Below are 13,148 nucleotides of genomic sequence, written 5' to 3'. Positions count from 1 at the left end.
CTGTCCGGAGCATATCTTCTTCATGCATGGAGGGATTTTGATGAAAGTCAGCACAATTGTTCATCATCATGAGACGAGTGTCGTGCGTAAGCAGACACAAGGTCAAGGTCAACTGGTCAAGTCAACTTCGAGGTCAAAGGATACAAGATAAACTTTGTCCGAGCATTTCTTCTTCATGCATGAGGGATTTTGATATAACTTGGCACAAATACAGTGTCTCCAAAACCAGGTCCCTAGGTCTAAGGTCAAGTCAACTTAGAGTCAAAGGTCTAAGTCAAAAACTTTGTCCACATTCTTCTTCAGTGGAGGATTTTGATAAACTTGGCACAATGTTCACACATGACGATGTCATGCTGCCAGAGCATATCTTCTTCATGCATGGAGGGATTTTGATGAAAGTCAGCACTATTGTTCATCATCATGAGACGGAGTGTCATGCAGGACAACCAGGACCCTAGGTCTAAGGTCAAGGTCACACTTATAGGTCAAAGGATACAAGAATGAAAACCTTGTCCGGAGCATTTCTTCTTCATGCATAGAGGGATTTTGATATAACTTGGCACAAATGTTCACCACTACGAGACGGAGTGTCTTGTGCAAAAACCAGGTCCCTAGGTCTAAGGTCAAGGTCACACTTAGAGGCTAAAGGTCAGATACAAGAATGACTTTGTCCGAAGCATTTCTTCTTCATGCATGGAGGAATTTTGATGTAACTTGGCACAATTATACACCATCATGAGACGAAGTGTTGTGCGCAGTTCCCTTCTTTAGAATTACTTCCCTCTGTTGTTACTATAAATAGCTTATAGTGTAACTTTTTCATTACTAGTGGTAGGGAAAAATCGAGACCACTTTTCTGTAGTACAACATGCATGCTACATCCAATTTTGAGGTGTATTTTGACCAGTCTCTACCTGGTGAAGATTTTTGTGTGGACTTGCAATTTTTTTTTGGATTTTTTTTTTTTTTTTTTTTTTTTTAAGATTAACTTCCCTTAGTTGTTACTATAAATAACTTATATTGTAACTTTTTTATAATTGACCGTAGGGAAAAACCAAGATCACTTTTCTGTGGTACAACATAGATGTTACTTTCCAGTTTTTGGTGTATTTTAAGGTATCTCTACCTGGTAGGGAGTTTTTTTGTGGACTTAGAAAAACAAAAGACTTATAGTGATTACTAAACAACCACAAAATTAAAATTCCATTTGCAAATACAGGTGCTAGAGTAAAGAAATTTGCTGTGACGGGCGTATGTTGTGACATTCTGGCACTCTTGTATATATGATAGTTTAATGATGGAGTGTAGATGTAGTAGATGTAGTATGCTACCCTTTACCTTCTAGAGGGCTTTGTATTGGCTGGCAGTGTCCATAGGTTAGGGACATCAGTAACTCTGTTACAATATCTTGATACCATTACAGACATAAATTTGTCTACAGAGAATTCATAATGTATAGTTTTGATGTTCATTTTCCTTGGAGGAAGATTGCATACCTAACACAAAAGACTAAAAATAATACATGTATTGGTTGGCATACAAGAACAAAATCTCAATACATTTTGTATTATCAAAAGATGGTAACATAGTGAAACATGAATCAAGTAACAAAATATATCATGAACATTCTGTAAATTGAACGTGTTTGTTTTCTCTAGTTTACTTGAAGTGCTAGCTGACCATCTGAATGCCGAGATTGTTGCAGGAACAATAACCTCCAAACAGGATGCGATGGATTACATCACATGGACGTACTTCTTCCGTAGACTTGTCATGAATCCAAGGTAAGACTCATCAGGAATCCAAGTTAGTTATAGGGCAGCCTTATACTGTGTCAGTATCCTGGACTTTATCACTGTATATTGTTTAATATATGCAATGGTCATTTTCACTAGTATTCAGAATAATACTGCTGGTGAATTCAGAACAATACCACTTGTGAATTCAGAATATTTGTGAATATTAATCTGAATCATGTCCAAAAACATAAACACGCCAATTCTGCAAAAGAGTCTTCTCTTTATGGAACTGCTAATAAAGCCTTAAAAATAACTGAATATACACTTAAGTCATTAGGGGGCCACGGTGGCCAAGTGGTTAGGGTTGCTGACCTCGAATCACTTGCTCCTCACTTATGACCGCTAGAGCCGCACTCCGGGTGTTGAACTCTTCATGTGAGGAAGCCATCTAGCTGGCTTTCGGAAAGTGGGTGGTTCTACCTAGGTGCCGGCTCGTGATGAAATATTGCATGGAGAGGCACCTAGGGTTATCCTTCACCATCAAAGCTGGAAAGTCGCTATGTGACCTAAAATTGTGTAGGTGCTATGTTTGACCCAACAACAAAAGAAACACTAAGTCATTGGCATGCTATGCTGTATTCATCATCCACTAGATGTTTGGCATAGCCCAAAGATGTATCTCTCTTATTTTTTCCATTTATTTTTTTGTGTATCACATAAGCTGTTGCTAAAAGTGTTGTTAGCCTATCAAATTTGTGTTGTGCATCAATAAATACATACAAATATATATAGGTCCCATGAAAAGAACATGTTAATCATCATCAGTGTTGATTTTAAAATGAAAACATAACCAAATTCTGATTGCCTTCAACAATAACAGGAGAAGTTATTTAGCTAGGCCTCTAGAAAATTTCTATCAATAAACGTTTGCACAGATCATAACCTTGGGTCATCAGGAAGATCATTGTTTAAAAGATACTTTACCAGATTTTAAACGGTAAAACACAAGTACATGGCATTATAGACAGAATGAAATTGTCACCCAGAAAAAAAAATCGTGTTTTGTCTTTGTTTTCAGGAAGGAATATATGTCTCTTTTTCTAATTTTACTATCAGATATTGCATTTTATTTTCATTTAATACATAACATCAGCACTGATTTGGCCTATCATAGAAGGAATTTGAACTAAGGGAAATAAACTTGTCATAATTTGTCTTGTTGAATTAGCAGTTATTGCCTCCCTTTATATATAATTTTAATATTGTGAACATAGTAATTGTTCCACACAAGAATGACAAAGGATGCTTGTTCAATTCGCTTTATTGTTCTTTAGTTAAACAACAAGTTTAAATAACTTATTAATAAACATACTTTATTATCAAATAAAATAACTGTGAGGAGTGTACAATGAGTTGCCCAGAGCTGTTGTTTTATCAGTTAATTACCCAGCATTTAAGATACAGGTATCAGTGACAAGTTTATGTGGATTTTCAGTACAGTTAATTATGATTGATTTTAACACCTGCATTATTGATTTTCCACTTTATTACAAATAGATATTTTGAAATGAAGAATGAATTCAACATTCTATCTACCAAGCATTTTACAAATGTAATAAAATAAGCCAAGAACTTTTACTGATAATGCATAAAGTGTTTGATGATATATATGGATTTTTGTGCAATTTCAAAATTTGGCAGACATCTTGGAGGCCATCTTTGATTTCCCTAGAGGGCACAAAAATATAGGCTGATCACTACTAAATCTAATATGAGCCTACGCAAGTCTAGTCCTAAGATAGAGTCAAAATCTTTCTTCTTTGCTACATGCCTCTTTTCAAAAAGGATGTTGTCTTTTATTGTACTGCATTGTAGTATATAATTGTAAAGGCCCGCCCGCTTAGCTCAGTAGGGAAGAGCATTGGTCTACGGATCTCGGGGTCGCGAGTTCGGTCCTCGGGCGGGGCGTATGTTCTCCGTGACTATTTGATAAACGACATTGTGTCTGAAATCATTAGTCCTCCACCTCTGATTCATGTGGGGAAGTTGGCAGTTACTTGCGGAGAACAGGTTTGTACTGGTACAGAATCCAGGAACACTGGTTAGGTTAACTGCCCGCCGTTACATGACTGAAATACTGTTAAAAAATGGCGTTAAACCCAAAACAAACAAACAAACAAATATAATTGTAGCATTTTATTGAAATCCGTATGTTCCAATGGCATGCTATATAAAAATGGCAGTATAAGAATTTTAGGTCCTGAAAAGTGACTAAAACACAAAAGGGAGTTAATATATGGGGGTTGTAGAAAATGTACTATAACATTATTACAAAAAGCTATCACACCTTTTTCTTTTACTTTTTCTGCAGTAAGTCTCTGGAAATCTGATATTTTAGAAAATGTCAAAATATTGTTACCAAGTAAGTGGAATTTATATGAAATAAAGAGTATTATGATTTAGTGGTATTCAGCCTATGGTATGAGATTTTCATTCTTTGATTTTTTGCATTTAAGATAATCACCTATGCTATTCTACAAACGTTTTTAGAGGACCTGTAATGAACACAGAACCCCAGATACTGAACTTAAATATTTATGTGTCTCCCCTACTACTTGGGAGACATACATTTTTTGCCCTGTCCATCCGTCACACTTCATTTCCGATCAATAACTTGGGAACCACTTGACCCAGAGTGTTGAAACTTCATAGGATGATTGGACATATGGAGTAGATGACCTCTGTTGAGTTTGGGATCACTCGATCAAAGGTCAATGTCACAGGGGCCAGAACATGGAAAACTATTTCCAATCCACGACTTGAGAACCACTTGACCCAGAACATTGAAAATTCTTGGGATGATTGGACATGCCAAGTAGATGATCCCTGTTGCATTTCAGCCACTAAGCCAAACATCAGTGTCTCCAGTCCGCTATTGACTTCTTGCCTATTACTACTGTGCTATGGGGTAGACATGCACTTTTCTACAAAAGCATCTTCTAGTTGACACTGATCTCACTTTCTTTAATGTATGTCAGATATAATGGACATGCCAAATATAAAATGTATCCTGAAAAAAAAAATGCAGATGGCACCACATTTCATAATTGCAGACATCTAAGAAAATCATCTGCTGGAATAAAACATTTCAGATAAATGTAACTGTTTAACTTATTAGAGAAGATACATATAGAATGTACTTGTTGACCTTTCTATAGAGGAGAAATTATTGACAGGGAATTATCCTCAGAAGTGGTTAATCTTTAGATCATGCTTTGTAAATTAATTTTCCCCACCTAGCTATTTGAACCTGTATTGCTTTGAACTTAAAGCAGTGCACTATAGTAAAAACAACCTGTAGATATATGTATAACCTATGTATGATAACAGAGAGAAATTTCGCTGAGGCTTCCCTCCTGTATTCCTGCGCCTATTACACTTTGATCAGACAGTTGAAGGTTTGAGTTCTGTCTTACAGATACAGTGTCGTAGAGTAAATAGATTATGTACCTATATAGGTATTAATTTCCTCTGTCCCTTTTTCAATCAACAACATGATTCCCAATAGATTTTGAAAAGTAAATAAATTATCAAGCAATGACAAAAATATAACTTGTTAAAAATTGTTGCCCAAACTCAACTTTTTATCCTATAGTTCAGCTAGAAGAATAATGCACTTTTGAGCAAGACATTGGGACTTGCATCAGAATGGAAGTCACATTCTACAAAATCAGTTTTGGTACTTTGTACTGGAAAATAATTGAGAAATATATATGGGGGTAAAAAAACATGCGTCTTTTCAGTCAATGAAACAGTTTTAAAATGATAGGCTGAATATATTTTTGAATATTGAAATAAATATCTCCAGTGCTCATTATTTTAACACCAGAAGAATCAGACTTTTAATTTAAAAGAAATTTTTATTCATGAAATTAAAAATGAAAATATAAAATGTGGTAAAACGGTAATAAAAACTAATTATCAAGAGGGGGAAAAAATGTTTCTGATCGGCATGAATCTCATATTAATTCTTCTTAATCTATCTGATTTTCCCTGGAATTAGCTAATAAAAGTTGATAGACCCAGTATATCCATTAGGGTTATCTACATTTACTAAAGAATAAATGCCCCATTATCTAGATATGAAATTTGCCAAAGGTTGATTTATTCCTGCAAGTGATAAGAACTTTTCACATTTCCTGCAAAATGAAGGTTTTCTATATATTATATTAATGGGGAATACAAGTACCTTGATAATTGTAGTTAATTTACTGACACATTGAGGAAAGAAAACATTGACATTGTTCCTTGACTGGAGCAATCAAGCATCTGACACCTAATAGAGAGGTCATAGGTTTGAATTCTAGGATAGTGGAATATGTCCATGATTTCCACAAATTGTTTCTTTGGCTTGAGTATTGATTTGACATGCAGGACGCTTTCATTAAACACTGTTACTAAGACAACTTTTATGAGTTATTCTCTACAATCAATATATTAAATCTATGATACTTTTGAATGGATTTCTTTCCACCCAGTATTTGTTTTAAATGATCTAAAACTTGCTCAGATTGTATAATTATGAAGTCTATTGTATAATGTCATATTATAGATGGCATCCTCTATGTCACAGGCACTTACTTTGCAGAGTGGTTAGTCATTGATTTTGAATCACAGTCCTCTCAACCCTGTAAAATCATTTAACTTGATGGGCATGAAAATTCGTGGTTTTGGTCAAAACGGCAATTTTGTAGGAATATGAATTCGTGGATTCCAACTTTTGAACACAAAATCAATGGGAATTTTACTTGTTCGTTGGGATTAAATTTCTTGGATTGACTCAACCACGAAATCCACGAAAAATAGTCCCCCACAAATATTAATGATTTCACAGTAGATTTGAGCTTCACTGGAATAGATTTTTTATGCCCCCCAAAGGGAGGCATATTAGTTTTCAGCTGTCCATCCGTTAGTTCATCACAATGTTAACTTTCAACGTTAACTTTTTGCATGAAGGCACTTTACTCGCGAACCACTGCACCCAGGACCTTCAAACTTCACATGCTAATAGTACTTATTGAGTACACGACCCCTATTGACTTTGGGGTCACCATGTCAAAGGTCAAGGCGCTGCGGGGGCATTTGTCACCATTAGTGACAGCTCTTGTTTTTCATTTAACCTTTATCCTGCTAAATTTCTAAAATGGACTGGTCCATCATTCAATTTTGGCTATACCACTTATTATTCAAAGTGGTGTTCACTGAAAATTTACTGACTGAAAAGCGAACAGTGCAGACCACGATTGTGCAGGGTGATCTTGGTCTGCACTGATCGCAAAGACAGAATTACTTGCCACCAGCACTGGCTGAAGGTTGAAGAAACCTATGAAAGATAGATTGTACATTTTGTCGAGCCTGCTTGCGGAAGCAAAGACATAGTTGTCCAAATGGCTGTTTGGTGTATGTGCATGTGTGCGTCTGTCCGGACCATAACTTTGACATGCATGGAGCAATCCTGTTTATATTTGGCCTGATGTTAACCACGGTGAGACGGAGTGTCATGCACAAACCTCGGGTTTCTATCTCAAAGGTCAATGTCACAGTTGGAGGTCAAAGGTGATGTCAGATCTTGTCTGGCCCATAACTTTGACATGCATTGAGGAATCTTGTTTATTTTTGGCATGGATGTTTACTTCAGTGAGACGAAGTGTCTTGTGTAAACCCCAGGTTCCTATCTCAAAGGTCAAGGTCAAAGTTGGAGGTCAAAGGTCATGTCAGATCTTGTCTGGCCCATAACTTTGATATGCATTGAGGAGTCTTGTTTATATTTTGCATGAATGTTTAACTGATGAGACTGAATCTGTCTCAAAGGTCAAGTTCACAGCTAGGGGTCATAGGGCGGGCTCGATATATTGCCCGTGGGCATCTAGTTTAATTTTCTGCTAGAAATTTTCAAAATCATTAAATCTGAAATGAATAGATAAAAATAATAAAGGGTCATGAATTAAAAGCCTGCTTTCTTCATATAGACTACAACTACTTCAGATTTCACAAAATAATGAAGAAAGAGGAAGAAAATAGGAGTGGGGTGTAAAGTTTTGCCAGTTAGATAGTAGTCTGCATTTAATTTACCAAAGTAGTTGCACATTGGCTCTTGTTCACATGTAAAAGCTATTCTTACACAGCTTGCCATCCTTGGATATAAACAAGAAAAAACTGCAGTATACATTCAAACTGAAAAAATGTGATAAAGCACCTGTTATACATGAAAATGGGCAAAAACTGAAAACTTAGGATCTATTTACTGGGGGCTTTTTTCACCTACTTCATGGAAGCATCTTCTTTGTTTTTACCGAATTACTGACTTTATTACTAGATGTAACATAAACTCAACAAAAACAATTGCCTTTCAAACCGATGGCCAAGAAATGACAAAATTGGGAATTTGAAAATGGTTTTGTGTCAGATTTTTGATATGTAAAATGTTTTATGATCAAGTTTTAGTAACCCTAGAATGATCTTATCATGGAGCTATCCTGTAAGTGAGCTATGCCTTACTGTGAGTGATCTGGTATCATATAGTATATTTAAAATGTTGGCTGATTCCCTAAACTGTTGTCATTTTTCCAGTTCTGCAAAAAGCAGAGGGAAGAAGTAGTGTATATATGCATGTGCATGTTGCATGCCTTCACCTGCTATTTACAGAATTCAGGTTTTCTGATAAAAGAAAACAATCAAGATCGATTAGATTGCAAAAATTGAAACAAAACACGCTAGCAAAGTTACTCCACTCAATTACCGCTAATCATATAATGTGGTGCCCAGAGGCAACACTTAAGCAAGTGCTGCCAATCTGATACCAAATATAATTATAAGTAGATCATCTTCAGTAGAAACTTATTTATTCTACATTATTTACTTAGAAATTTGTTTTAGCTTATGTTAACTATAGGTAAACTTATGTGTTTGTTTGTGTAAGGAGTCACAGAGACTGTGATTATGTTTTGCTTTCTTCTGGATTTGAACCATTGACCTTCAAATTTAAAAGTTAGATAGTAGGTGTGTAGCTTAAGGCTTGGTATATTATTGAAGCCGATAGAGAAAAGGGGGAACTATATATATGTATGTTGTTTTTTAGCTCACCTGTCACTTAGTGACAAGGTGAGCTTTTGTGATCATCTGTCGTCGTCGTCCATCCACAGTTTCCTGTGAACACGATAGAGACCACATTTTGCTATCTATTTTAATAAAACTTGCACACAGCTTGTATTGGCATAATAGCTCGGTTCCCTTTTGAAGACTAGTCAGATCCCATCATTTGCTATTTCCTATTTTGACTTTTGCAGCCATATAGAGACTTCATTTATGGTCTGATTTGATACAAACTTGTAAAATATCTTTTACAACAATAGATATTGGATTCCATGATGAATCCATCAGATCCAATCATAGGTTCCAGAATTACAGGCCCTGATTGACCCCTGAAAGAGCCAAAATTTCGTAATTTTTACCTTGTGAACACGATAGAAGTGACATTTTTAATCCCCTCCCCCCCCACAATGAATGGTGAGGGTTATAGGAATGGTCTCCATCTATCCTTCTGTCCTTCCATAACAACGGTGTCCGCTCCATATAACTTAAACCCCTTGAAGGATTTTCATGAAACTTGGGTCAAATGATCACCTCATCAAGTCAATTTGCAGAACTCATGAGTCAGCCATGTCGGCTTAAGGTCAGGATAAAATATACTTAACAACGTCAATGCTTCCACACAATATCATCTACCCTTTCACTATCCATAACAGTGGTGGGGGATATAGCTGTCTTTCAGACTGCCTTGTACACTCAATTTTAAACACACATACGCACAACTTAAGTCACAATAAGATTTCTATTCCTTTGGAAAATCGACTAGATTCCTTCGTGGGTTCTAGAGTTACTGCCCCTGAAAGTGGCAAAATTTTCTATTTTGGCACATTTAGCCATATAGAGGTTTCATTTGTGCTTTGATTTGATACAAACTTGCACAGAATGATGATCTCTAGGCCAAGTTCAAAGCTGGGTCATGTGGGGTCAAAAACTAGGTCACCAGGTCAAATCAAAGGTAATGCTTGTTAACACCCTAGAGGCTATGCTTTATGACCCTATCTTCATGAAACTTGGTCAGAATGTTTATCTTGATTATTCCTATGCCTAGTTCAAAACTGGGTCATATAGGGTCAAAAACTAGTTCACCTGCTCAAATCAAAGGAAAAGCTTGTTTAAACTGTTAGCGGCCACATTTATGACCCTATCTTCAGGAAACTTAGTTAGAATGTTTATCTTGATAATTCAAAGGCCAAGTTAGAATCTGGGTGATGTGGATTCAAAAACTAAGTCTCTCGCTCAGATCAAAGGAAAAGCTAGTTAACACTCAAGAGTCCACTTTTATGACCCTATCTTCATGAAACTTGGTCAGAATGTTCATCTTGATGATCGCTTTTCCAAGTTCGAATCTGGGAACCACATGGCACAGACCTTACATATATTGCTTGTAGCATATTTAACAGATGAGCGATATAGGGTTATCATGACTCTCTTGTTTAATATATAGAGAGCCAAACAAATTTTCTAATGATAGGAAATAGTGTTTAAGTCAAATTTATGTTAAAGCCCTGGCTAACTCACCTCATGAAAGTTAACCTGGATCAGTAAACCTGTAAATCTGTTCTGGAATACCTCCTATGTAGTCTCCAGTGACAAACTTAATGTTTTAATGATTTCATCAAAAAAGGGAGTTTAGTTAGCCAGCTAATGTTGAAAGTATTAAGACAGTTTTTATGCCCCCGGCATCTACTGATGCGGGAGGCATATAGTGATTGTCCTGTCCGTCCGTCCGTCCGTACGACGTTAACCAAATGGGACCATTTCGTCTAGCATCAATACCCCTTACTAGAATGACTTGATACTAATGCAGATGTAACCTGTGACCATTCCTCATCTTCAGACATCACCTGACCTCAGTTTGACCTTACCTTGGCCTCATTTTGGACTTAGGTTGCTTTATATGGGCCATCTCTTGGTTAACCAAATGGGACCGTTTCGTCTAGCATCAATACCACTTACAAGAATGAATTGATACTAATACAGATGTAACCTGTGACCATTCCTCATCTTCAAACATCACCTGACCTCAGTTTGACCTTGACCTCATTTTGGACTTAGGTTGCTTTATATGGGCCATCTCTTGGTTAACCAAATGGGACCGTTTCGTCTAGCATCAGTACCACTTACAAGAATGAATTGATACTAATACAGATGTGACCATTCCTCATCTTCAGACATCACCTGACCTCAGTTTGACCTTGACCTCGTTTTGGACTTAGGTTGCTTTGTATCAACAAGGATGCCACCGGGGGCATCAAGCGTTTATTGAAGGCAGCTCCTTGTTTGTTGTTTTTTTTTTCTCAGAAAATAAAGCAGTATTTAAGTGTATAATTTTGCTCTGTCTTTTGCACAGGAGTGGCTCTTTGTCACGTGAATCATCATTAAAATCAAACTGATGTTTTGTTTGATGTGTTCAACATTTAATGCAGTCTTACAACAGTATTTCAGTTTTATATTTAGTTCAGATACGTGGATTCCTTACTGCATACAGTGCTGTCCTGTTCTCTTCAAGTAACTGTCTACTTCCCCACATGAGGGGGATGATGAGTGACCTAAGAAGTGAATTATCAATGACTGTTGTAGATTGATTGTCAGTCCATAATTTGTGCTATTACCCAGTCTATAATTCAACAATAAATCTTGCTTGGTAAAAGTAAAAAAGAACAAAATATGAAAACTTATTTCTAAATTCACATAATGAAACACTTACAGAATGGGTTGCTGGTCATTAATAAAAACTTTTAGCTCTTCGGACTATGGGCAATAGTGTGACTAATGCTATTCACACTATGGGCGCTCTTCGGACTATGGGCAATAGTGTGACTATTGCTCTTCGGACTATGGGCAATAGTGTGACTATTGCTCTTCGGATTGTGGGCAATAGTGTTGACTATTGCTCTTTGGACTACGGGCAAATTCAATAAGCATATGATGTCTGTAGTTAATCAAGGTGAAAAATATACACCTTGCCCAGAATTCGAAGATGTAACCTTCTGATTTGACACCTTGTGTTATTCCTATTGACCTTTCTGGGCAGGAAACACATTTTATAGAATATGATAGCAAAACACATGTCAGATCCATCAATGGTGATTTTAAGCTCGTCTATACGAAGTATATGGAGAGCTGTCCTACTCGCCCTGGTGGCGGCCACGGCCTCCTTCCACCTCCACACCTTCACATAGGTTAAAGTTTTGATGCACTTACTCCTTTTTTTCTTTATCTCTGTAATTACTTGATGGATTTGCTTCAAACTTATAATATTTATTCCTCATCATCACCCACATCATCTGGTACAAGGGCCATAACTCTTGCACCAATATTTTATAAATTATCCCCCCTTTTTACTTAGAATTTCAGGTTAAAGTTTTGGTGCACTTTCACTCTATCTCAATTATTACTAAATGGATTCAATTGAAACTTAAGATAGTTGTTCCACATCATCACCGACATCAGTTTAGTTAAGTTTTCGTGAATTATGCCCCCTTTTAACTTAGAATTTAGGATAATTTTGAGGGCCGAGTGGTTAAGGTTGCTGACTTCAAATCACTTGCCCCTCATCAATGTGGGTTCGAGCCTCACACGGGGCATTGAATTCTTCATTTGAGGAAGCCATCCAGCTGGCTTACGGAAGGTCGGTGGTTCTACCCAGGTTCCCTCTTGTGATGAAATAATGCACGGAGAGGCACCTGGGGTCTTCCTCCATCACCAAAAGCTGGAAAGTCGCCATATGACCTATAATTGTGTCGGTGTGACGTTAAACCGAACAAAATAAATAAATAAATAGGATAATTTTGATCCATTTTCACTTTATCTGTGTTATTACTTAATGAATTTGATTCAAATTTAAAATAGTTCTTCCACATCGTCGTCCTCATCATAATTATGACACAAGGTCCATAATTCTGGCACAAATATTAAGTAATTTATGTCCCCTTTTTTACTTAGTTTAATTTTGAAGCTTTTTCACTGTATATCTCTGTTATTACTAAATGGGTTTTATTCAAAGTTAAAATGGTTGTTCCACATGGTCACCCACATCATATGACACAATGTTCATGATGCTGGCACCAAAAAGCTATGAGTTATGTCCTCATTTTACTAGAATCTCAGGTTCAAGTTGTGATGCACTTCACACAGTGCTCTATCTCACTTATTTATTTCAAACTTCGAATAGTTGCTCTACATTATTAGCCACATGATATAACACAATGTTGTGGTGCATTACTTTTGCAGAAATTTCCATGAATTATGTCCCTTTTA

General features: G+C 36.5%; 1 protein-coding gene across 1 annotated transcript in view; it reads left to right on the top strand.

Moving 5' to 3' along the window:
• LOC123551044 (activating signal cointegrator 1 complex subunit 3-like) overlaps positions 1 to 13,148 on the top strand; it is a 256,055-nt gene that overhangs the window by 182,729 nt on the left and 60,178 nt on the right. The window contains exon 34 of the mRNA XM_053540056.1: positions 1,659 to 1,784. Within this exon, the coding sequence (XP_053396031.1) occupies positions 1,659 to 1,784 (126 nt within the window). The remainder of the gene's footprint in view (positions 1 to 1,658; positions 1,785 to 13,148) is intronic.

Source organism: Mercenaria mercenaria, chromosome 4, assembly GCF_021730395.1.
Source record: "Mercenaria mercenaria strain notata chromosome 4, MADL_Memer_1, whole genome shotgun sequence".
NCBI lineage: Eukaryota > Metazoa > Mollusca > Bivalvia > Venerida > Veneridae > Mercenaria > Mercenaria mercenaria.
Note: the sequence above shows the minus strand (reverse complement) of the source record. Positions and strands in the feature narration are given on the sequence as shown.